This window comes from Coregonus lavaretus, assembly GCF_964263955.1.
Source record: "Coregonus lavaretus genome assembly, contig: HAP1_SCAFFOLD_2156, whole genome shotgun sequence".
Classification (NCBI taxonomy): Eukaryota; Metazoa; Chordata; class Actinopteri; order Salmoniformes; family Salmonidae; genus Coregonus; species Coregonus lavaretus.
Genome location: NW_028159328.1, coordinates 4,721 through 30,524, shown reverse-complemented (window position 1 = coordinate 30,524; position 25,804 = coordinate 4,721). Strand labels below are relative to the sequence as shown.

The following is a 25,804-nucleotide window of genomic DNA, read 5'->3' as shown; positions in this document are numbered from 1 at the left end:
ATAGTTGATGATATTGTTATGTGTATTCATATAGTTGATGATATTGTTATGTGTATTCATATAGTTGATGATATTGTTATGTGTATTCATATAGTTGATGATATTGTTATGTGGACAGTGTTATAATAGGCCTACTCTCCTTAAAATGTTTTGGATATAAATTAGATGCGTGGGGTGAATTCGTTCTGTTTCCATCTGTGTGCCCCAGGGTGATCGCTCCTACACTATCTAGAATCTAAAAGGGTTCTTTGGCTGTCCCCATAGGAGAACCCTTTGTAGAACCCTTTTTGGTCCTAGGTAGAACCCTTTTGGGTTCCATGAAGAATCCTTTCCACAGAGGGTTCTACATGGAAGCCAGAAGGGTTCTACCTGGAACCCAAAAGCGTTCTCCTGTGGGGACAGCCAGAGGACCCTTTTGGAACACTTTTTTCTAAGAGTGTACTGTATCATAGGTCTATAGACTTGTCTTCTCAAAACAGGCTTAAAACACAACAAGCAACAACATTTTCTCTTTTTAATCTACTGTTAACTCTTTTCACTCAGGAAGGTGTGTTGTGTGAAAGAGAGACTAATAAATACTGTGGAAAGACTAACAACAACTTACACTTCCTCAAAACAGGTTGTGTGTGTTCATTAGTGCCCACTGTAGCAAAACGTTTGGCAACAGAAACCGTTTAGGTCACGTTGTACAGCGTTTGGAGTAAACTGTTTATGCAACATTTTAAAACTGTTGGCTGCGGAGTCAACTAATGAATACGACCCAGGTAGTAGCCTACAACTCGGCTGTTGATGTCTGCCTCATGCTGAAACCTGAACTTAGCCTGACGGGTGGACTATGATGCAAGCTAGATATACTGGTTTTCTAAAGCTAGCTTCAGTTAGCTTCACATTCCAGCTCAGGCCTCATTCATTGGAATATACAGAGCGCTAGTCATCAGGAAGGTGCTCTCTCAGCAGAACAGTAGATATCTCAATGACTTGACATGTTCTGGTTGTGAATTCAGGCTACAAGGTGAGAATCGTGCCAGGAATGATTGTAAAGAGTGTAGAGAAATGTAATGTCTGGTGTAATTTTAGTACAGTGAATGGAAGTAAAACACTCAGACCTAACAGTCTACTTCTACTGAGACAGGTACGTGTCAGTTTAATCATACAAAATGGAGCTAACTGAACATGGGCAAATCAAATTCAATATATTTCTATATTATAGTTCTACATTTAACATTTGATATGATAACTGTAATTGTATCATAGTTCCACTATAGTGTAGTGATCATCGCTAAATGAGCCACGTCACAATTCCAACCAAGTAACCCAATTGGCACCAGTGGCGCGATGCGTAGGTTGTTTGCCTTTTTACAAGTGCAACCTGGGTTTGCTTCCCTGCCCCGCTGTTTGCTACATTGGTGTCAGAAGTAGTATGGTGTCTGTGAGGCCATCAGAATGCACGGCCCGGATGTGTGAGGGGTCTGAATAGTCGAAGCACAGGACTTGCTTTTATAGGGGGCAGTGTGAGACAGGTTACAATTAGGTTTAACCCTATTGCTGCGATGCTTAGGGTGTTTGCCTGTTTCTCCAGCGACCTGGCTTTACATTATAATATGAGTGAAAGGATTTTAGGATAATATCAGTAAGTGTTGATTTAGAGTTGTCTTCTGGGTTCAGCCTTCTAGCTTCCTTTATCAATTGGGTGAAATGTAACAAATGACATGGTCTCAGAGTTGGGAGATAACCAGTCCCAGTTTAAATCACTATGACAACCATTTAATTATTTCCCCAGAGCAACAAGGGAATCTAGAGACTCAACCTTTGCAGAATCAGAATCACCTTTATTCGCCAAGTACATTTGCACATACATATGTAGGATCTTAATTTGAGCCAGTTTGCTACAGCAGGAAAATATTCCTGCAGCAACAGGAAATGTGAATTTTTATGTGAATTATAATTAATGGGCATTTTTGTAGCGGTTGATACATTTTTATTAAGCGAAACTCAAGTCTGCCATTTCTAAGTGGAAATTACAAACTTCAGAAGCCTTTTAAAACCTCAAATACACTACAAGTTTTACATTTACTGCGTTGAAGGAAAGTTATTCTGCAGTGGGGGGTGATCAAATTAAGATCCTACATCTGTACACATAATTCTACATGGTGATTTTTTACATTTTAGTCATTTAGCAGACGCTCTTATCCAGAGCGACTTACATACATTGCGAGTGCATACATTTTTATTTTTTATACTGGAATCAAACCCACAACCCTGGCGTTGCAAATGCCATGCTCTACCAACTGAGCTACATCCCTGCCGGCCATTCCCATAATAATTCAAATGTCCTGTTGCTGCAGGATTATTTTCCTGCTGTAGCAAACTGGCTCAAATTAAGATCCTACATCTGTAGCAATACACCTCTCTTTGATGTACATGGCTATATCAGGATTGACTTTTGACCATTTGACATCTTTTATTTACTGTTGTTTAGGCTGGTTGAATGAGTCGCCTATAAAAGCTACTTCATCTGCAAGAGAACAGGCGGCTGCACCAGCGACTGTAAGAAGTTATGTGATTTCCTCATATGAACGTGAAAGTAAGTGTGTAGCCTACGCAGTTACACAATGGCTGTTGAAACTGTGGCACATATTTCTCTGTAACATTAGAAGTGGGATAAATGTGTTGATATGTAGGAAAGACGGGCAGACTCTCGTAGGTCTAGGCTAAACTACAAACTATTATAAGGTTAGGTCGACTTCAGACATTCAATAGTCAGATTAGGTTTGAGCTATGATCACTTATCATGCTGACAAACCTGATGGTCTCCGTTGGAAATGGTGTGTAAAATACCATGCCTAGGCTACAAGCTCTGTCCTGCTACTGTTAGGTCTATAACGTTATGGGAACTGATCTGAACAGGTTTAGGCTGTTACCATGGAGAAGAGATGTCACAACTACATATTCATGTGATTGCATTAAATCACCTGACTGTTTCGATATGTCTGTTAGTAAATGTTTTATAAGAGATAATTAATAAATGATAACAATTTACATTCAAGAATTACTGTGTTAACTACAACCAACATGTTGGATCTCTGTTTAGGGGTCAGTTCTCTAAAATGAGTCTCTCTGGGGAGAGAGAGGAGGGGGGCCCTGCCTCTAAAATGAGTCTCTCTGGGGAACATGACACCAAAGCTAAGAGGTGAGATGACAATTTTGTTTAAGGATTATTAAGAGTTTATTTCCTAAATGCTATTTCCACAATTTTTCACGTGTTTTTTAATCAGAAATGGTTGCTTATGGGTACCTTCAATATTACTGTTCTCAGATGTTTAATTAATAGATTTTAGATGTGTATTATTTTTTATTGCAAAACACTATATATCCATTGTTTAGCTGAAATGGATTATTCGTATCCTGTATATTTGACTGTATTATCTGGTTGTCTCACCTAGCTATCTTAAGATGAATGCACTTACTGTAAATCTCTCTGGGTAGGAGCATCTGCTAAACAGGTGGGGCTCTGCCCTGAATGACAGGTCACCACTGCTCCAAAACAATTACATGTTGCACAGGAACCACTGACTCGCTGCATGTTTCTATTATCAAGACACCTGCTGGTACCTCTTAACTGGTTAGTACAGCTCATGAGGTGTCCTAAATATCTGCCAACTCGGTGGGACACTTATGAATGAAGAGGCTTCATGCATAGCTTTAATTTATACCCATAAGAGTAGGACTAAAACTGCTTTATTCTCAGCACTTATACGACACATTTTCTACTCTGAGACGCTTTTTGGATATGGGCCCAGATCTCAAAATATTGTAACGACCCAGTATTAAATGAGTCTATCTGGGGAGAGAGAGTACCAATTTTACTACTCTGAGACGCTTTTTGGATACGTGCCCAGATCTCAAAATATTGTTTTAAAAAACGATTTTATTTTGTTTGACATAATAAAAAAAGAATATTACTAATGTACCCGACTTTAAAGACTGCTTTTAGTTTATTATGTGGCTCTGCTCATGTCCGCGTTCTGAAACTGTCCGCGTCCCCGTACAGAACTGTCCGCGTCCACGTACGGTTTGGCGCCAAGCATATTGTCCAGTTACGCGCAGAGTGGGCTGAGGTGATGTTGGGGAATAACGACTGAGTTTGTTACAGTGTTGAGACACCGAAGTTTATTGTTCAATTAGCTGTTTTGCGTAATGGTCAGTGACAGTATGAGTGTAGCCAGATCCTTTTCAGTCGGTATCCTTGTTTCATCTTGTGGTTCACCGGATTCGTCATCATCCTCGAGGGACAGACGAACGACCTGCTAGCTAGCCAAGCTAGTCGGTACAGCTAGCTAAGCTAGCTACTCTTTACCAGCAGCATCCTAGTTATCCTAGCTACCACTACATCATCACCGGCTGCCTGCATTTCTTGTGGACCGATGGAGCTCCCTGGTTGTTTCTTCCACCTGTTAAATACCGTGGAGGGCTTCTCCCTCTCTCGTTGACGGATGCTGGCTACCTACCATCCCTCTGTCCGGTTCTCCTCTCTTCACTAGATGGACGGTAACTTTAGTGTTTAATCCCTCTGTGTCCAAGGACTGAACTTTTGAATATTATTTTCGGGGCGCCTCAAGTGACATTTTTTACAACGTTTATTTCTGATAAAATTAGTTCATTGCATCCGCCATGGAGCCCAGTTTCATAATATTACCTTCTGTCCCTGGTTATGAAGTAATCGCGAAAAAACAAGCCTTATGTTTGGGTATTTTTCACCCTACCAGCTCCTATTTGTTCTATTGAGCTCCGTGACACCGACTCGCCTTCAGAACGTTCTATTCCCAGCCCATTGTTCTGCGTCACAATGCCAGATTCACTATTGTTATCAACGAGACCTGCCTGCGTTAACCCTGTAGGTTTACCTCAGGTAACTTATTATTAACAAGGTTACAGCTACTTGGTGAGCGCTAACCCTGTAGGTTTACCTCAGGTAACTTATTATTAACAAGGTTACAGCTACTTGGTGAGCGTTAACCCTGTAGGTTTACCTCAGGTAACTTATTATTAACAAGGTTACGGCTACTTGGTGAGCGTTAACCCTGTAGGTTTACCTCAGGTAACTTATTATTAACAAGGTTACGGCTACTTGGTGAGCGTTACCCCTGTAGGTTTACCTCAGGTAACTTATTATTAACAAGGTTACAGCTACTTGGTGAGCGCGCTCACTGTTTCATTTTAGTCATTTAGCAGACCCTCTTATCCAGAGCAATTTACAGGAGCAATTAGGGTTAAGTGCCTTGCTCAAGGGCACATCGACAGATTTTTCAACTAGTCGGCTCAGGGATTAGAACCAGCGACCTTTCGGTTACTGGCACTATGCTCTTAACCACTAAGCTACCTGCAGCTCAGTTCCCCTGAGCACACGTTGTGGTCACAAATAGTGCTAGCGATGGCTGGCGGATATCCATCAAACATTAAACATTTTCTGGTCATGTTTAACCATATTTGCTTTCAGAAAAAGGTGTACAACCTAAACAAAACATATGTCCTATCCTCTTTTTCAAGATGTGGTCAATTTAAACAGCCAGAATACATTTTTAAATTAAGAAATAACAATTTTTCTTTGACGATTTGTTGTTTCTAAATGGCTGCTGGCCATTAACAATTTTGTTAATCAAAACCTGTCTTAGCGTTTGCTGTTTTTTTGTTTATTATTAGTTATTTTATGATATGTATTGTTGCAAGGCAGAATGCTTGATAAACAAGCCACATTAGTTTTTATTCTCAGCTGCCTCACCAATGTCTGTACGTGAATTAATAACTTTGATTTGCTAAATATTTCCAATATACAGTGGGGAAAAAAGTATTTAGTCAGCCACCAATTGTGCAAGTTCTCCCACTTAAAAAGATGAGAGAGGCCTGTAATTTTCATCATAGGTACACGTCAACTATGACAGACAAAATGAGGAAAAAAAATCCAGAAAATCACATTGTAGGATCTTTTAATGAATTTATTTGCAAATTATGGTGGAAAATAAGTATTTGGTCAATGACAAAAGTTTCTCAATACTTTGTTATGTACCCTTTGTTGGCAATGACACAGGTCAAACATTTTCTGTAAGTCTTCACAAGGTTTTCAAACACTGTTGCTGGTATTTTGGCCCATTCCTCCATGCAGATCTCCTCTAGAGCAGTGATGTTTTGGGGCTGTCGCTGGGCAACATGGACTTTCAACTCCCTCCAAAGATTTTCTATGGGGTTGAGATCTGGAGACTGGCTAGGCCACTCCAGGACCTTGAAATGCTTCTTACGAAGCCACTCCTTCGTTGCCCGGGCAGTGTGTTTGGGATCATTGTCATGCTGAAAGACCCAGCCACGTTTCATCTTCAATGCCCTTGCTGATGGAAGGAGGTTTTCACTCAAAATCTCACGATACATGGCCCCATTCATTCTTTCCTTTACACGGATCAGTCGTCCTGGTCCCTTTGCAGAAAAACAGCCCCAAAGCATGATGTTTCCACCCCCATGCTTCACAGTAGGTATGGTGTTCTTTGGATGCAACTCAGCATTCTTTGTCCTCCAAACACAACGAGTTGAGTTTTTACCAAAAAGTTCTATTTTGGTTTCATCTGACCATATGAAATTCTCCCAATCCTCTTCTGGATCATCCAAAATTCACTCTAGCAAACTTCAGACCGGCCTGGACATGTACTGGCTTAAGCAGGGGGACATGTCTGGCACTGCAGGATTTGAGTCCCTGGCGGCGTAGTGTGTTACTGATGGTAGGCTTTGTTACTTTGGTCCCAGCTCTCTGCAGGTCATTCACTAGGTCCCCCTGTGTGGTTCTGGGATTTTTGCTCACCGTTCTTGTGATCATTTTGACCCCACAGGGTGAGATCTTGCGTGGAGCCCCAGATCAAGGGAGATTATCAGTGGTCTTGTATGTCTTCCATTTCCTAATAATTGCTCCCACAGTTGATTTCTTCCAACCAAGCTGCTTACCTATTGCAGATTCAGTCTTCCCAGCCTGGTGCAGGTCTACAATTTTGTTTCTGGTGTCCCTTGACAGCTCTTTGGTCTTGGCCATAGTGGAGTTTGGAGTGTGACTGTTTGAGGTTGTGGACAGGTGTCTTTTATACTGATAACAAGTTCAAACAGGTGCCATTAATACAGGTAACAAGTGGAGGACAGAGGAGCCTCTTAAAGAAGAAGTTAAAGGTCTGTGAGAGCCAGAAATCTTGCTTGTTTGTAGGTGACCAAATACTTATTTTCCACCATAATTTGCAAATAAATTCATAAAAAATCCTACAATGTGATTTTCTGGATTTTTTTCTTCTCAATTTCTCTGTCATATTTGACGTGTACCTATGATGAAAATTACAGGCCTCTCTCATCTTTTTAAGTGGGAGAACTTGCACAATTGGTGGCTGACTAAATACTTTTTTCCCCCACTGTATGGCAACATAAGACAACGAAGCATCAGTTATAGGCTACAAGCAGCAATATGACTGACATAAAATAGCATGCAACCAAATACTAAATGTCCCATGATTTTCTAAAATGGTCACTCATTACTTTAGCTAGCTATATATCTCGTATTTGTCCTGTGTTGCTTTTGGAAGAGCAATTAAATAGTGACTATAGCAGGTGTTGAACCCCGGGTAAATAATCACTAGTCAGATGCGCTAACCTCAACCCTAGTATACATGCATTATAAAATATTGGGAGTAAACAACCTCGGAATAGATCAGACAAGAGTGCGTCTTCCAGCCAGCCAATAAATTACATCGTGCAACCCTCGCGGTTAGCAAATGTACCTCAACATGCCCCTCGCTTGTGCTAGAAGGCAAAGTGCTTGCTGCTGGTTGATGAATCTGACAATGAATGTACTAGGAAAATACGTTTTTCTCGACCAGAGGTGACTGAATTAATGTTCAGGCTTATTGATAATCGTTATAGTAATGAAGTATAATTTCAAAACATGAGCATAAAAACAGCTAATAATAAACATGAATCATCATTATATTATTTCACAGTAATCTGTTAAATGCTTTTTCAGTCGTTCCTCTTGCGTTAGCAGTGTGGAAAGGGACAGTAAAAAGCGTGTGCAGGAGTTTTCCTGTGAGGGGGAGTGGTGGTGTATCCAGGGAGAAAACTCAACGAATCTTCTGAAATGTCATTCATGGTCTTATGCTGCCATCTATTGGAATTATTTAGTAACTGCAGTAGTACTGAATAAAGTATATCCTTACTAAAGTAGTAATTACTCAGAATTTCAAAATATGACATTTTCTAGTTCATTTTACCACTTACAACCATAACATAACCATTTATAGCATAACAAACAATGAAACTGACATAAACCAAAAACACCATACATTTAGTTAACTATATATATTTAAAAAACTGATGTTTTGTCCCCAGAAACCAACAGGAGAGATCAGAGTCAGAGATTCTCAGTGATCAGTCTTCCCAGAGTCATCAAACAGACCTGGCCTCCATATTCAGTGTATGTGGTCCTGTTATGTACATTTGTTTTTGTTTACCTCAAGTAAAGTTGATCTGTCAATCATTCATTAATGTGTTAATGAGAAAGCATTTAGCCTCTTGCTTAACTGATTTGCTTGATTTATTTCAGTTGCTTGAAGAGAATATTAGGACATTTGTGAAGAACGAGCTGAAGATGTTCAAGAGGATTCTTAGTCCAGAACTCCCAGAATTCTTTGAGAGTCAGAAGCAGGACAAGGAAGTGGTGGATGCTGAAGATGAGAAGCAGGAGAGCAGTGCCAGAGAGGGGGCTCTGAAGATCACACTGCACGTCCTGAGGAAAATGAACCAGAAGGAGCTTGCTGACACACTGGAGAAAAGTAAAAGCTGTCTGCCTCATGTTGAATGCTGTTTTATAACAAACATTTAAAAGCTGTAGCTAAAGTACAGCTAAAGTAGCTGTGTAACTCAGTGATATTGTAGCAGCCTTAACACAACACCTAGTGACCTCTTCAAACTTTATAACACAGTCCCACAATACTGTAGGCATTAAAACATACGTAATATTAATATCCTCTGTGTTATTTCTTCATTCAGATGAGCTTGCTGTGATTTGCCAACGTGAACTCAAATCTAATCTAAAGAAGAAGTTTCAATGTGTATTTGAGGGGATCGCTAAACAAGGAAACCCAACACTTCTCAATAAGGTCTACACAGAGCTCTACATCACAGAGGGTGGAACAGGAGAGGTCAATAATGAACATGAGCTGAGACAGATTGAGACAACAACCAGGAAACAAGCAAGACCAGAGACTGCAATCAAATGTAACGACATCTTCAGACCCTTAACTGGACAAGACAAACTTATCAGAACTGTGCTGACAAAGGGAGTCGCTGGCATTGGAAAAACAGTCTCTGTGCAGAAGTTCATTCTAGACTGGGCTGAAGGAATAGCAAATCAGGATGTCCAATTTGTATTTTCATTCCCTTTTCGGGAGCTGAATTTGATGAATGGGGAAAAACACACTTTCATTGAACTTCTCAATCACTTCTCAATGGAAACCAAAGAATCAAGAATCTCCAACTACGACAAGTACAAAGTTCTGTTAATCTTTGATGGCCTGGATGAGTGCCGACTACCCCTAGACTTCCAGAAGAACAAGATATGTTGTGACGTCACAAAGTCAACCTCAGTGGATGTTCTGCTGACAAATCTCATCAAGGGACATCTGCTTCCCTCTGCTCTCCTCTGGGTAACTACCCGACCTGCAGCAGCCAATCAGATCCCTTCAGGGTGTGTTGACCAGGTGACAGAGGTACGAGGGTTCAATGACCCACAGAAGGAGGAGTACTTCAGGAAGAGATTCAGTGATGAGGACCTGGCCAGCAGAATCATCTCACACATAAAGACATCAAGGAGCCTCCACATCATGTGCCACATTCCAGTCTTCTGTTGGATTTCTGCAATAGTCCTTGAACACATGCTGAAACACAAGAGAGAAGAGATGCCCAAGACTCTGACTGAGATGTACTCACACCTTGTGGAGTTTCATACCAAACAGAAGAATGAAAAGTATCTTGGGAAAGAAGAGACAGGTCCACACTGGAATAAAGAGAGCATTCTGTCACTGGGAAAACTGGCTTTTCAACAGCTTGTTGAGGGCAATCTGATTTTCTATGAAGAAGACCTGAAAAAGGCTGGCATTGATGTCAATGAAGCCTCAGTGTATTCAGGATTGTGCACACAGCTCTTTAAAGAGGAATGTGGGCTGTACCAGGACAAGGTGTACTGCTTCGTGCATCTGAGCATTCAGGAGTTTCTGGCTGCTGTATATGTGTTCCTCTCATTCATCAACAACAATGAGAATCTAATGGATGAATCTCAATCAACGTCCAGCAACTTTTCTGTGAGGTTCAGACACAAGCGTAAAGTTACTGTCTACAAGAGTGCTGTGGATGAAGCCTTACAAAGTGAGACAGGAAACCTGGACCTTTTCCTCCGCTTCCTTCTGGGCCTCTCACTGGAGTCCAATCAGAAGCACTTACGAGGTCTACTGACAAAGACAAGAATCAGCTCACAGAGCCATGAAGAAACAGTCAAGTACATCAAGAAGAAGATCAGGGAGAATCCCTCTCCAGAGAGGTGCATCAATCTGTTCCACTGTCTGAATGAACTGAATGACCATTCTCTAGTGGAGGAGATCCAAAGCTACCTGAGATCAGGAAGTCTCTCAGAAGAAGAACTGTCACCTGCACAGTGGTCAGCTCTGGTCTTTGTGTTGCTGACTTCAGAAAAGGAGCTGGATGTGTTTGACCTGAAGAAATACTCCAGATCAGAGGAAGGTCTTCTGAGGCTGCTGCCAGTGGTCAAAGCCTCCAGAGCTGCTCTGTGAGTACATAAAATGACATTTAAGTACTAATCATCAGGAAGAAATATTCAGTTTAGAGAAATATATGTATTATAATATGTATATAATATTCTATTGAAAAACATATTGAATCAATGCATTGATGTTCACATTAGTATAATAATATGACCATACAATTCTAGGAGACGGAAGATGAATCTATATGTTGTTTAAGAGAATAAACCAAATGCATCTGCCATTGTCCTTCTACACTACTGGTGTTAAATTAACAGTGTGTTTGTGAAATCATGATGATCTCTTTGCAGGCTGTCAGGCTGTCTAGTCACAGAGAAAGGCTGTGCTTCTCTGGTCTCAGCTCTGAAGTCAAACCCCTCACACCTGAGAGAGCTGGATCTGAGTAACAATGACCTGAAGGATTCAGGAGTGAAGCTGCTCTCTGCTGGACTGGGGAATCCCCACTGTAAACTGGAGACTCTGAGGTCAGTATTCCTGTAGTTGGTCAACAAGTGATAACTGTTCACCAGATCCACATGTGTTTACCAGGCACACATAGTCCACACCATATGTGTTTGGACAGTGAAGCTTACAGTTTTACATTTGGTGCTATGCTCCAGCATTTTGGATTTCAGATAGAATGTTTCATATTAGGCAACAGTACAGAATGTCACCTTTTATTTCAGGTTTTTCATACATATCTGTTTTACTGTTTAGATACGAAAGCACTTTATGTATCTAGTTCTCCCATTTGAAGAAGTCGTAATTATTTGGACAAATTCATTTAGTCAAAAGTTTAGTATTTGGTCCCATATTCCTTACCTGCAGTGATTACATCAAGCTTGTGATTCTACAAACTTGTTGAATACATTTGCAGTTTGTCTTGGTTGTGTTTTTGATGATGTTTTTCCCAATAGAAACTGAATTGTGAATAATGTCCTGTCATTTTGGAGTCACTTCACTTGTATTGTCAGTAAGAATCGAAGATGTTTCTGAACACTTCTACATTCATGTGGATGCTACCATGATTATGAATAATCATGAATGAATGGTGAATAATGATGAATGAGAAAGTTACAGAGGAACAAGGATCATACCCCCTCTGTTATTGGTAATGGTGAGAGGTTAGCATGTTTTGTTGTAGCCTCTAACTTTCTCACTCATTATTATTCATGATTCATTCATGATTTTTCTTAATCATGTCATCATCAGGATTAATTTAGTAATGTTTAGAAACATGTTATCTACTCACTTAGACAGAAAATTACTCCAGTCATCATCCACCATTCAGTTACTATTGGACAAAACATAACCCAAAACACAACCAAAACAAACTGCAAATGCAACCAACGAGTTTGGGACCAAATACTAAACTTTTGACTACTTTAATACACTATAAGTGAATTGGTCAGAATACTTATGACTTCTTCAAATAGGGGACTAGATACATAAAGTCCTTTCATTTCTAAACGGTGAAACAGATACAGTGGGGGAAAAAAGTATTTAGTCAGCCACCAATTGTGCAAGTTCTCCCACTTAAAAAGATGAGAGAGGCCTGTAATTTTCATCATAGGTACACGTCAACTATGACAGACAAATTGAGAAAAAAAAATCCAGAAAATCACATTGTAGGATTTTTAATGAATTTATTTGCAAATTATGGTGGAAAATAAGTATTTGGTCACCTACAAACAAGCAAGATTTCTGGCTCTCACAGACCTGTAACTTCTTCTTTAAGAGGCTCCTCTGTCCTCCACTCGTTACCTGTATTAATGGCACCTGTTTGAACTTGTTATCAGTATAAAAGACACCTGTCCACAACCTCAAACAGTCACACTCCAAACTCCACTATGGCCAAGACCAAAGAGCTGTCAAAGGACACCAGAAACAAAATTGTAGACCTGCACCAGGCTGGGAAGACTGAATCTGCAATAGGTAAGCAGCTTGGTTTGAAGAAATCAACTGTGGGAGCAATTATTAGGAAATGGAAGACATACAAGACCACTGATAATCTCCCTCGATCTGGGGCTCCACGCAAGATCTCACCCCGTGGGGTCAAAATGATCACAAGAACGGTGAGCAAAAATCCCAGAACCACACGGGGGGACCTAGTGAATGACCTGCAGAGAGCTGGGACCAAAGTAACAAAGCCTACCATCAGTAACACACTACGCCGCCAGGGACTCAAATCCTGCAGTGCTAGACGTGTCCCCCTGCTTAAGCCAGTACATGACCAGGCCCGTCTGAAGTTTGCTACAGTGCATCCAGAAGAGGATTGGAAGAATGTCATATGGTCAGATGAAACCAAAATATAACTTTTTGGTAAAAACTCAACTCGTTGTGTTTGGAGGACAAATAATGCTGAGTTGCATCCAAAGAACACCATACCTACTGTGAAGCATGGGGGTGAAAACATCATGCTTTGGGGCTGTTTTTCTGCAAAGGGACCAGGACGACTGATCCGTGTAAAGGAAAGAATGAATGGGGCCATGTATCGTGAGATTTTGAGTGAAAACCTCCTTCCATCAGCAAGGGCATTGAAGATGAAACGTGGCTGGGTCTTTCAGCATGACAATGATCCCAAACACACCGCCCGGGCAACGAAGGAGTGGCTTCGTAAGAAGCATTTCAAGGTCCTGGAGTGGCCTAGCCAGTCTCCAGGTCTCAACCCCATAGAAAATCTTTGGAGGGAGTTGAAAGTCTGTGTTGCCCAGCGACAGCCCCAAAACATCACTGCTCTAAAGGAGATCTGCATGGAGGAATGGGCCAAAATACCAGCAACCGTGTGTGAAAACCTTGTGAAGACTTACAGAAAATGTTTGACCTGTGTCATTGCCAACAAAGGGTATATAACAAAGTATTGAGAAACTTTTGTTATTGACCAAATACTTATTTTCCACCATAATTTGCAAATAAATTCATAAAAAATCCTACAATGTGATTTTCTGGATTTTTTTTTCTCATTTTGTCTGTCATAGTTGACATGTACCTATGATGAAAATTACAGGCCTCTCTCATCTTTTTAAGTGGGAGAACTTGCACAATTGGTGGCTGACTAAATACTTTTTTCCCCCACTGTATGTATGAAAATACCCTAAATTAAAAGGTGACATTATATACTGTCACCTCATATGAAACATTTGATCTCAAATCCAAAATGTTGGAGTACAGAGTCACATTTAAAATGTCAGTTTCACTGTCAAAATAGATATGGTGTGGACTGTATACTCAATACAATCTAAATCTGATACCTCACTGTCTGTCTTTTGACTGATACTGCTTTTTAAACTGCTCTGGTCAGTCTACTCAAATATTCGTACTATACATTTTTCTCTCTACACACAATATTATGATTTTTTCTAATAATTATATATATATATGGCAGGTTTCAGGACACTGGTATAAATGAAAATGTTGAAAAAATATACTGCCACTACTTTCACCACCAAAGAATAGCAGTGTGGTTTTAATATGATTTGACACTTTGCAGGCTGTCAGGCTGTCTAGTCACAGAGGAAGGCTGTACTTCTCTGGTCTCAGCTCTGAAGTCAAACCCCTCACACCTGAGAGAGCTGGATCTGAGTAACAATGACCTGAAGGATTCAGGAGTGAAGCTGCTCTCTGCTGGACTGGGGAATCTCCTCTGTAAACTGGAGACTCTGAGGTCAGTATTCCTGTAGTTGGTCAACAAGTGATAACTGTTCACCAGATCCACATGTGTTTACCAGGCACACATAGTCCACACCATATGTGTTTGGACATTGAAGCTTACAGTTTTACATTTGGTGCTATGCTCCAGCATTTTGGATTTGAGATATAATGTTTCATATTAGGCGACAGTATATAATGTCACCTTTTATTTGAGGATATTTTCATACATATCTGTGTTACTGTTTAGAAATGAAAGCACTTTATGTGTCTAGTTCTCCCATTTGAAAAAGTTGTAATAATTTGGACATATTCACTTATATTGTATTAAAGTAGTCATAAGTTTAGTATTTGGTCCCATATTCCTTACCTGCAGTGATTACATCAAGCTTGTGATTCTACAAACTTGTTGAAAGCATTTGCAGTTTGTCTTGGTTGTGTTTTGGATGATGTTTTTCCTGATAGAAACTGAATGGTGAATAATGTCCTGTCATTTTGGAGTCACTTCACTTGTATTGTCAGTAAGAATAGAAGATGTTTCTGAACACTTCTACGTTCATGTGGATGCTACCATGATTATGAATAATCATATATGAATCGTGAATAATGATAAATGAGAAAGTTACAGAGGAACAATGATCATACCCCCTCTGTTATTGGTAATGGTGAGAGGTTAGCATGTTTTGTTGTAGCCTCTGTAACTTTTTCACTCATTATTATTCATGATTCATTCATAATTTTTCTTAATCATGGCATCATCAGGATTAATTTAGTAGTGTTTAGAAACATGTTATCTACTCACTTAGACAGAAAATTACTCCAGTCATCATCCACCATTCAGTTACTATTGGACAAAACATAACCCAAAACACAACCAAAACAAACTGCAAATGCAACCAACGAGTTTGAGACCAAATACTCAACTTTTGACTACTTTAATACACTGTAAGTGAATTGGTCAGAATACTTATGACTTCTTCAAATGGGGGACTAGATACATAAAGTGCTTTCATTTCTAAACGGTGAAACAGATATGTATTAAAATAACCTCAAATAAAAGGTGACATTATATACTGTCACCTCATATGAAACATTTGATCTCAAATCCAAAATGTTGGAGTATAGAGCCACATTTAAAATGTTAGCTTCACTGTCAAAATAGATATGGTATGGACTGTATACTCAATACAATCTAAATCTGATACCTCACTGTCTGTCTTTTGACTGATACTGCTTTTTAAACTGCTCTGGTCAGCCTACTCAAATATTTGTACTATACATTTTTCTATCTACAAGCAATATTATGATTTTTTCTAATAATAATATATAAATGGAAGGTTTCAGGACACTGGTATGAATGAAAAAATATACTGCCACTATTTTCACCACCAAAGAATAGCAGTGTGGTTTTAATATGATTTGACTCTTTGCAGGCTGTCAGGCTGTCTAGTCACAGAGGAAGGCTGTGCTGCTCTGGTCTCAGCTCTGAACTCAAACCCCTCACACCTGAGAGAGCTGGATCTGAGTAACAATGACCTGAAGGATTCAGGAGTGAAGCTGCTCTTTGCTGGACTGGGGAATCTCCTCTGTAAACTGGAGACTCTGAGGTCAGTATTCCTGTAGTTGGTCAACAAGTGATAACTGTTCACCAGATCCACATATGTTTACCAGGCACACATAGTCCACACCATATGTGTTTGGACAGTGAAGTTTACAGTTTTAAATTTGGTGCTATGCTCCAGCATTTTGGATTTGAGATCAAATGTTTCATATTAGGTGACAGTATATAATGTCACCTTTTATTTGAGAGTATTTTCATACATATCTGTGTTACTGTTTAGAAATGAAAGCACTTTATGTATCTAGTTCTCCCATTTGAAAAAGTCGTAATAATTTGGACATATTCACTTATATTGTATTAAAGTAGTCATAAGTTTAGTATTTGGTCCCATATTCCTTACCTGCAGTGATTACATCAAGCTTGTGATTCTACAAACTTGTTGAATGCATTTGCAGTTTGTTTTGGTTGTGTTTTGGATGATGTTTTTCCCAATAGAAACTGAATGGTGAATAATGTCCTGTCATTTTGGAGTCACTTCACTTGTATTGTCATTAAGAATAGAAGATGTTTCTGAACACTTCTACATTCATGTGGATGCTACCATGATTATGAATAATCATGAATGAATCGTGAATGATGATGAATGAGAAAGTTACAGAGGAACAAGGATCATACCCCCTCTGTTATTGGTAATGGTGAGAGGTTAGCATGTTTTGTTGTAGCCTCTGTAACTTTCTCACTCATTATTATTCATGATTCATTCATGATTTTTCTTAATCATTGCATCATTAGGATTAATTTAGTAGTGTTTAGAAACATGTTATCTACTCACTTAGACAGAAAATTACTCCAGTCATCATCCACCATTCAGTTACTATTGGACAAAACATAACCCAAAACACAACCAAAACAAACTGCAAATGCAACCAACGAGTTTGGGACCAAATACTAAACTTTTGACTACTTTAATACACTATAAGTGAATTGGTCAGAATACTTTTGACTTCATCAAATGGGGGGACTAGATACATAAAGTGCTTTCATTTCTAAACGGTGAAACAGATATGTATGAAAATACCCTCAAATAAAAGTAATTTATGAATAGATATGGTAGGTTTCAGGACACTGATGTATCTTAATATGTAGAAAAAATATACTGCCACTATTTTGACCACCAAAGAATAGCAGTGTGGTTTTAATATGATTTGACTCTTTGCAGGTTGTCAGGCTGTCTAGTCACAGAGGAAGGCTGTGCTTCTCTGGTCTCAGCTCTGAAGTCAAACCCCTCACACCTTAGAGAGCTGGACCTGAGCTACAATCACCCAGGAGACTCAGGAGTCAGACTGCTCTCTGCTGGACTGGAGGATCCACACTGCAGACTGGAGAAACTCAAGTATGTAGAGGGTTTATGTCAATGTTCATATCAGACATGTTGGAGTTATCAGGCTAGTTAAGACAAACATTCTGACCACCACTTGGACTAAGTTATATATAGACTGTGTGTGTGCGTGTGCGTGTGCGTGTGCGTGTGTGTGTGTGTGAATGTGTGTGTGTGTGTGTGTGTGTGTGGGTCCAGTGTGTGTGTGTATGTGTGTGTGTGTGTGTGTCCAGTGTGTGTGTGTCCAGTGTGTGTGTGTCCAGTGTGTGTGTGTGTCCGGTGTGTGTATGTGTGTGTGTGTGTGTCTGTGTGTGTCCAGTGTGTGTGTGTGTCTTTATCCAGTGTGTTTGTGTGTGTGTGTGTGTCCAGTGTGTGTGTGTGCACGTGTATCAGTACACACACTGGACACACACACACACACACACTGGATACACACACACACACACTAGACACACACACACACACACTGGACACACACAAACAATGGACACACACACACAGTGGACAAACACACACACACACACACACACACACACTGGACACACACCGGGGACACACACAAACACAAACACACACTGGACACACACTGGACACACACAAACACACAGACTTACTCACACTGGACACACACAAACAATGGACACACACACACAGTGGACAAACACACACACACACACAAACACACACACACTGGACACACACTGGACACACACACACACACTGTAAACATACACACTGGACACATATACACAAAGGACACACACACACACACAAACACACTCTAGACACACACAAACACACACACACTGGACACACACACACACACAAGGATTAATTTAGTAGTGTTTAGAAACATGTTATCTACTGTTAATAATGATACATTAATTCATATATATACAGTACCAGTCAAAAGTTTGGACACACCTACTCTTTCAAGGGTTTGTCTTTATTTTTACTATTTTTTCCATTGTAGAATAATAGTGAAGACATTAAAACTATGAAATAACACATATGGAATAATGTAGTAACCAAAAAAGTGTTAAACAAATGAAAATATATTTTATATTTGAAATTCTTCAAATAGCCACCCTTTGCCTTGATGACAGCTTTGCACACTCTTGATATTCTCTCAACCAGCTTCACCTGGAATGCTTTTCCAACAGTCTTGAAGGAGTTCCCATATATGCTCCCATATATATCCCAGCCGTTCCCATATTCCCATATATATCCCAGCCGTTTTCATTGACCTGGCCAAGGCTTTCGACTCTGTCAACCACCGCATTCTTATTGGCAGACTAAATAGCCTTGGTTTCTCAAATGACTGCCTCGCCTGGTTCACCAACTACTTCTCAGATAGAGTTCAGTGTGTCAAATCGGAGGGCTTGTTGTCTGGACCTATGGCAGTCTCTATGGGGGTGCCACAGGGTTCAATTCTTGGGCCGACTCTTTTCTCTGTGTATATCAATGACGTCGCTCTTGCTGCTGGTGACTCTCAGATCCACCTCTACGCAGACGACACCATTTTGTATACATCTGGCCCTTCATTGGACACTGTGTTAACAAACCTCCAAACGAGCTTCAATTCCATACAACACTCATTCAGTAGCCTCCAACTGCTCTTAAACACTAGTAAAACTAAATGCATGCTCTTCAACCGAACGCTGCTTGCACCCGCACACCCGACTAAAATCACTACTCTCGACGGGTCTGACCTAGAGTATGTGGACAACTACAAATATCTAGGTGTCTGGTTAGACTGTAAACTCTCCTTCCAGACTCACATTAAGAATCTCCAATCCAAAGTTAAATCTAGAATCAGTTTCCTATTTCGCAACAAAGCCTCCTTCACTCATGCTGCCAAACATGCCCTCGTAAAACTGACTATCCTACCGATCCTTGACTTCGGTGATGTCATTTACAAAATTGCCTCCAACACTCTACTCAGCAAATTGGATGTAGTCTATCACAGTGCCATCCGTTTTGTCTCCAAAGCCCCATATACTACCCACCACTGTGAACTGTACGCTCTTGTTGGCTGGTCCTCACTACATATTTGTCGCCAAACCCACTGGCTCCAGGCCATCTATAAATCACTGCTAGGCAAATCCCCGCCTTATCTTAGCTCATTGGTCACCATAGCAACACCCACCCGTAGTCTGCGCTCCAGCGGGTATATCTCACTGGTCATCCCCAAAGCCAACACCTCCTTTGGCCGCAATTCCTTCCAGTTCTCTGCTGCCTATGACTGGAACAAATTGCAAAAATCTCTGCAGCTGGAGACTCTTATCTCCCTCACTAACTTTAAGCATCAGTTGTCAGAGCAGCTTACCGATCACTGCACCTGTACACAGACCATCTGAAATTAGCCCGCCCAACTACCTCATTCCTATATTGTTATTTATTTTGCTCTTTTGCACCCCAGTATCTCTATTTGCACATCATCTCTTGCACATCTATCAGTCCAATGTTAATACTAATTGTAATTTTTTTTTGCACTATAGCCTATTTTATTGCCTTACCTCCATAACTTGCTAAATTTGCACACACTGTATATTATATGTATTTCTGTTGTATTTTTTGACTTTGTTTGTTTTGCCCCATATGTAACTCTGTATTGTTGTTTTTATCGCACTGCTTTGCTTTATCTTGGCCAGGTCGCAGTTGTAAATGAGAACTTGTTCTCAACTGGTTTACCTGGTTAAATAAAGGTGAAATAAATAAAATGCTGAGCACTTGTTGGCTGCTTTTCCTTCACTCTGCCGTCCAACTCATCCCAAACCATCTCAGTTGGGTTGAGTTCGGGTGATTGTGGGGGCCAGGTCATCTGATGCAGCACTCAATCCCTCTCCTTACACAGTCTGGAAGTGTGTTGGGTCATTGTCCTGTTGAAAAACAAATGATAGTCCCACTAAGCCCAATCCAGATGGGATGGCGTATCGCTGCAGAATGCTGTGGTAGCCATGCTGGTTAAGTGTGCCTTGAATTCTAAATAAATCACAGACAGTGTCACCAGCAAAGCACCCCCACACCATAACACCTCCTCCTCCATGCTTTACGGTGGGAACTACACATGCCGAGATCATCCGTTCACCCACACCGCTTCTCACAAAAACACGGCGGTTGGAACCAAAAATCTTAAATTTGGACTTTAGGCCAAAGGACAAATGTCCACCCGTGTAATGTCCATTGCTCGTTATTCTTGGCCCAAGCAGGTCTCTTCTTCTTATTGGTGTCCTTTAGTAGTGGTTTCTTTACAGCAATTCAACCATGAAAGCCTGATTCACACAGTCACCTCTGAACAGTTGATGTTGAGCTGTGACTTGAACTCTGTGAAGAATTTATTTGGGCTGCAATTTCTGAGGCTGGTAACTCTGATGAACGTATCCTCTGCAGCAGAGGTAACTTTGGGTCTTCCATTCCTGTGGCGGTCCTCATGAGAGCCAGTTTCATCATAGCGCTTGATGTTTTTTGCGACTGCACTTGAAGAAACTTTCAAAGTTGTTGAAATGTTCCGTATTGACTGGCCGTCATGTCTTAAAGTAATGATGGACTGTCATTTCTCTTTGCTTATTTGAGATGTTCTTGCCATAATATGGACTTGGTCTTTTACCAAATAGGGCTATCTTCTGTATACCACCCCTACCTTGTCACAACACAACTGATTGGCTCAAACACATTAAGAAGGAAATAGATTCAACAAATTAACTTTTAAGAAGGCACACCTGTTAATTGAAATGCATTCCAGGTGACTACCTCATGAAGCTGGTTGAGAGAATGCCAAGAGTGTGCAATGCTGTCATCAAGGCAAAGGGTGGCTGTTTGAAGAATCTCAAATATACAATATATTTGGATTAATTTAACACTTTTTTGGTTACTACATGATTCCATATGTGTTATATCATAGTTTTGATGTCTTCACTATTATTCTACAATGTAAAAAATAGTAAAAATAAAGAAAAACCCTTGAATGTGTAGGTGTGTGTATATATACATATATGAATAGATATGGCAGGTTTCAGGACTCTGATGTATCTGAAATTCTTGAAAGAATGTATTTTCACACCAAAGAATAGCAGTGTGATTTTAATATGATTGTACTTTTGCAGGCTGTCACGCTGTCTAGTCACAGCGGAAGGCTGTGCTTCTCTGGTCTCAGCTCTGAAGTCGAACCCCTCACACCTGAGAGAGCTGGACCTGAGTAACAATGACCTGAAGGATTCAAGAGTGAAGCTGCTCTCTGCTGGACTGGGGAATCCCCACTGTAAACTGGAGACTCTGAGGTCAGTATTCCTGTAGTTGGTCAACAAGTGATAACTGTTCACCAGATCCACATGTGTTTACCAGGCACACATAGTCCATACCATATGTGTTTGGACAGTGAAGCTTACAGTTTTACATTTGGTGCTATGCTCCAGCATTTTGGATTTGAGATAGAATGTTTCATATTAGGTGACAGTATATAATGTCACCTTTTATTTGAGGGTATTCATACATATCTGTGTTACTGTTTAGAAATGAAAGGACTTTATGTATCTAGTTCTCCCATTTGAAAAGGTCGTAATAATTTGGACATATTCACTTATATTGTATTAAAGTAGTCATAAGTTTAGTATTTGGCCCCATATTCCTTACCTGCAGTGATTACATCAAGCTTGTGATTCTACAAACTTGTTGAATACATTTGCAGTTTGATTTGGTTGTGTTTTGGATGATGTTTTTCCCAATAGAAACTGAATGGTGAATAATGTCCTGTCATTTTATAGTCACTTCACTTGTATTGTCAGTAAGAATAGAAGATGTTTCTGAACACTTCTACATTCATGTGGACGCTACCATGATTATGAATAATCATGAATGAATCATGAATAATGATGAATGAGAAAGTTACAGAGGAACAAGGATCATACCCCCTCTGTTATTGGTAATGGTGAGAGGTTAGCATGTTTTGTTGTAGCCTCTGTAACTTTCTCACTCATTATCATTCATGATTCATTCATGATTTTTCTTAATCATGTCATCATCAGGATTCATTTAGTAATGTTTAGAAACATGTTATCTACTCACTTAGACAGAAGATTAATCCAGTCATCATCCACCATTCAGTTAATATTGGACAAAACATATCCCAAAACACAACCAAAACAAAAAAATGTATGCACGCATGACTGTAAGTCGCTTTGGATAAAAGCGTCTGCTAAATGGCATATTATTATTATTATTATATTATAACTGCAAATGCAACCAACGAGTTTGGACCAAATACTCAACTTTTGACAACTTTAATACACTATAAGTCAAATGGTCAGAATACTTATCACTTTTTCAAATAGGGGGAATAGATACATAATGTGGTTTCATTTCTAAACGGTGAAAAAAATATACTGCCACTATTTTCACCACCAAAGAATAGCAGTGTGGTTTTAATATGATTTGACTCTTTGCAGGCTGTCAGGCTGTCTAGTCACAGAGGAAGGCTGTGCTTCTCTGGTCTCAGCTCTGAAGTCAAACCCCTCACACCTGAGAGAGCTGGACCTGAGCTACAATCACCCAGGAGACTCAGGAGTCAGACTGCTCTCTGCTGGACTGGAGGATCCACACTGCAGACTGGAGAAACTCAAGTATGTAGAGGGTTTATGTCAATGTTCATATCAGACATGTTGGAGTTATCAGGCTAGTTAAGACAAACATTCTGACCACCACTTGGACTCAGTTATATAAAGACTGTGTGTGTGTGTGTGTGTGTGTGTGTGTGTGTGTGTGTGTGTGTGTGTGTGTGTGTGTGTGTGTGTGTGTGTGTCCAGTGTGTGTGTTGTGTGTGTGTGTGTGTGTGTGTTTGTGTGTCCGGTGTGTGTGTGTGTGTGTGTGTCCTGTGTGTGTGTGTGTGTCTGTGTGTCCCCAGTGTGTGTGTTGTGTGTGTGTGTGTGTGTGTGTTTGTGTGTTTGTGTGTGTGTGTGTGTGTGTGTGTCCAGTGTGTGTGTGTGTGTGTGTGTGTGTATCAGTACACACACTGGACACACACACACACTGGACACACATGCACACTGGACACACACACACACTGGACACATACACACAAAGGACACACACACACACAAAGGACGCACCCACACACACTGGACAAACACACACACACACACACACACTGGACAAACACATACACACACTAGACAAACACATACACACTGGACACACACACACACACTAGACACACACACACACACACACAAACACAAACACACACTAGACATACACACAGGACACACACACACACTGGACAAACACAAACACACACACACACACACATACACACTGGACACACACACTCACACACACACTGGACACACACACACACACTGGACAAACACCAGACACAAACACACACTGGACACACACTGGACACACACAAACTCACAGACTTACTCACACTGGACACACACACACACACACACTGTAAACACACAAACACACACACTAGACACACACACATACACTAGACACACACACACACAGTAGACACACACACACACACACACACACACACACACACACACACACACACTAGACATACACACACACTGGACAAACAAACACACACACACACACTGGACACACCCACACATACTGGACACACAAACACACACTTGACATACACACACACACACACACACCGGACACACACACACTCACTGGACACACACACACACAAACACTGGACACACACACACACACACACACTGGACACACACACACACACACACACTGGACACACACACACACTTGGACAAATGTATATACTTACTGTTTGTGTGTGTGTGTGTGTGTGTGTGTGTGTGTGTGTGTGTGTGTGTGTGTGTGTGTGTGTGTGTGTGTGTGTGTGTGTGTGTGTGTGTGTGTGTGTGTGTGTGTGTGAGTTCAGGTGTATCCCTCAATGACTGTCTGTTCTTCTGCTTACCGCTACAGTGTGGAACATGGTGGAGAGAACACAATGACACCTGGACTTAGAAAATGTGAGTGTTGACTGCTGTGAAGAATATGACTAAGAATAAGTCTTAATTCAAGTGAAGTCAAAGTCAAAGACCACCATCATTACTTACTTGGTCATATTAAATATCAGCTGTAGTTCTACAGAAGCACAAATCAGGGACACCAAAGTTTACAAAGAGTTGCTTTGACAATGTGTGTGTCTGTGTGTGTGTGTGACGTGTTCGTGTTACTTTAGAAATGTGTGTGTTCAGGATGTGTGTGTGTGTGTGTGTTCAGGATGTGTGTGTTTGTGTGTGTGTGTGTGTTCAGTGTGTGTGTGTGTTCAGGATGATGATGATTTGTAATATTGTGTGTGTGTTCAGGATGTGTGTGTGTGTGTGTGTGTGTGTGTGTGTAATTAATGGGAATAAGTGTGTTTTATATTACCATTCAGTATAACATATGATCATTCAAGAAGTCTCAAGTTACCTTAACTTCTCCTTTTGATACCTAGAAACATCTACATTAAATGAATTAGTGAAAAGTGAGTTAACATTCTAATGTGAATGATGATGATTTCTAATATTGTGTCTGGTTTCATCCATCAGATGTCTGTGATCTCACACTGGACCCAAACACAGTAAACAGACTCCTCTCTCTGTCTCAGGAGAACAGAAAGGTGACATGTAGGAGAGAGAAGCAGCCGTATCCTGATCACCCAGAGAGATTTGAGGTCTGTAGACAGGTGCTGTGTAGAGAGGGTCTGACTGGGCGCTGTTACTGGGAGGTAGAGTGGAGTGGGAGAGGGGCTGTTATAGCAGTGGCATATAAAGGAATCAGCAGGAGAGGAGGGGGTTATGACTGTTGGATTGGATGGAATGACAAGTCCTGGAGTCTGATCTGCTCTGACAACCGTTACTCTGCCTGGCACAATAATAAGTCCACTACCATAGACGTCCCCTCCTCCAGCTCCCACAGAGTAGGAGTGTATCTGGACTGGCCAGCCGGCACTCTGTCCTTCTACAGAGTCTCCTCTGACACACTGACCCACCTGAACACATTCCACTCCACATTCACTGAGCCCCTCTATCCAGGGTTTAGGGTTTATGATGTTGACTCCTCAGTGTCCCTGTAAATAATAACCATGGTAACACTAACACACACACACACACACACACACACACACACACACACACACACACACACACACTGGCCACACACACACACACACTGGACACACACACACACAAACTGGCCACACACACTGGACACACACACACACACACACACACACACACACACACACACACACACACACACACACACTGTACACATACACACACAAACACACACACTGAACACACACACTGGACACACACACACTGGACACACACACACACACACACTGGACAAACACACACA

At 40.7% G+C, this 25,804-nt stretch overlaps 1 protein-coding gene across 1 annotated transcript in view; it reads left to right on the top strand.

Moving 5' to 3' along the window:
* LOC311123004 (NLR family CARD domain-containing protein 3-like) overlaps nt 1–25,409 on the top strand; it is a gene marked incomplete at both ends in the record, with an annotated part of 35,843 nt that extends 10,434 nt beyond the window's left edge. Inside the window, 7 exons of the mRNA XM_084197300.1 lie at nt 9,067–10,673; nt 11,199–11,317; nt 17,261–17,420; nt 21,554–21,699; nt 22,864–23,037; nt 24,380–24,426; nt 24,991–25,409. Coding sequence (XP_084053426.1) covers nt 9,067–10,673; nt 11,199–11,317; nt 17,261–17,420; nt 21,554–21,699; nt 22,864–23,037; nt 24,380–24,426; nt 24,991–25,409 — 2,672 coding nt within the window. The remainder of the gene's footprint in view (nt 1–9,066; nt 10,674–11,198; nt 11,318–17,260; nt 17,421–21,553; nt 21,700–22,863; nt 23,038–24,379; nt 24,427–24,990) is intronic.
* Between the last annotated feature and the right edge of the window lie 395 nt (nt 25,410–25,804).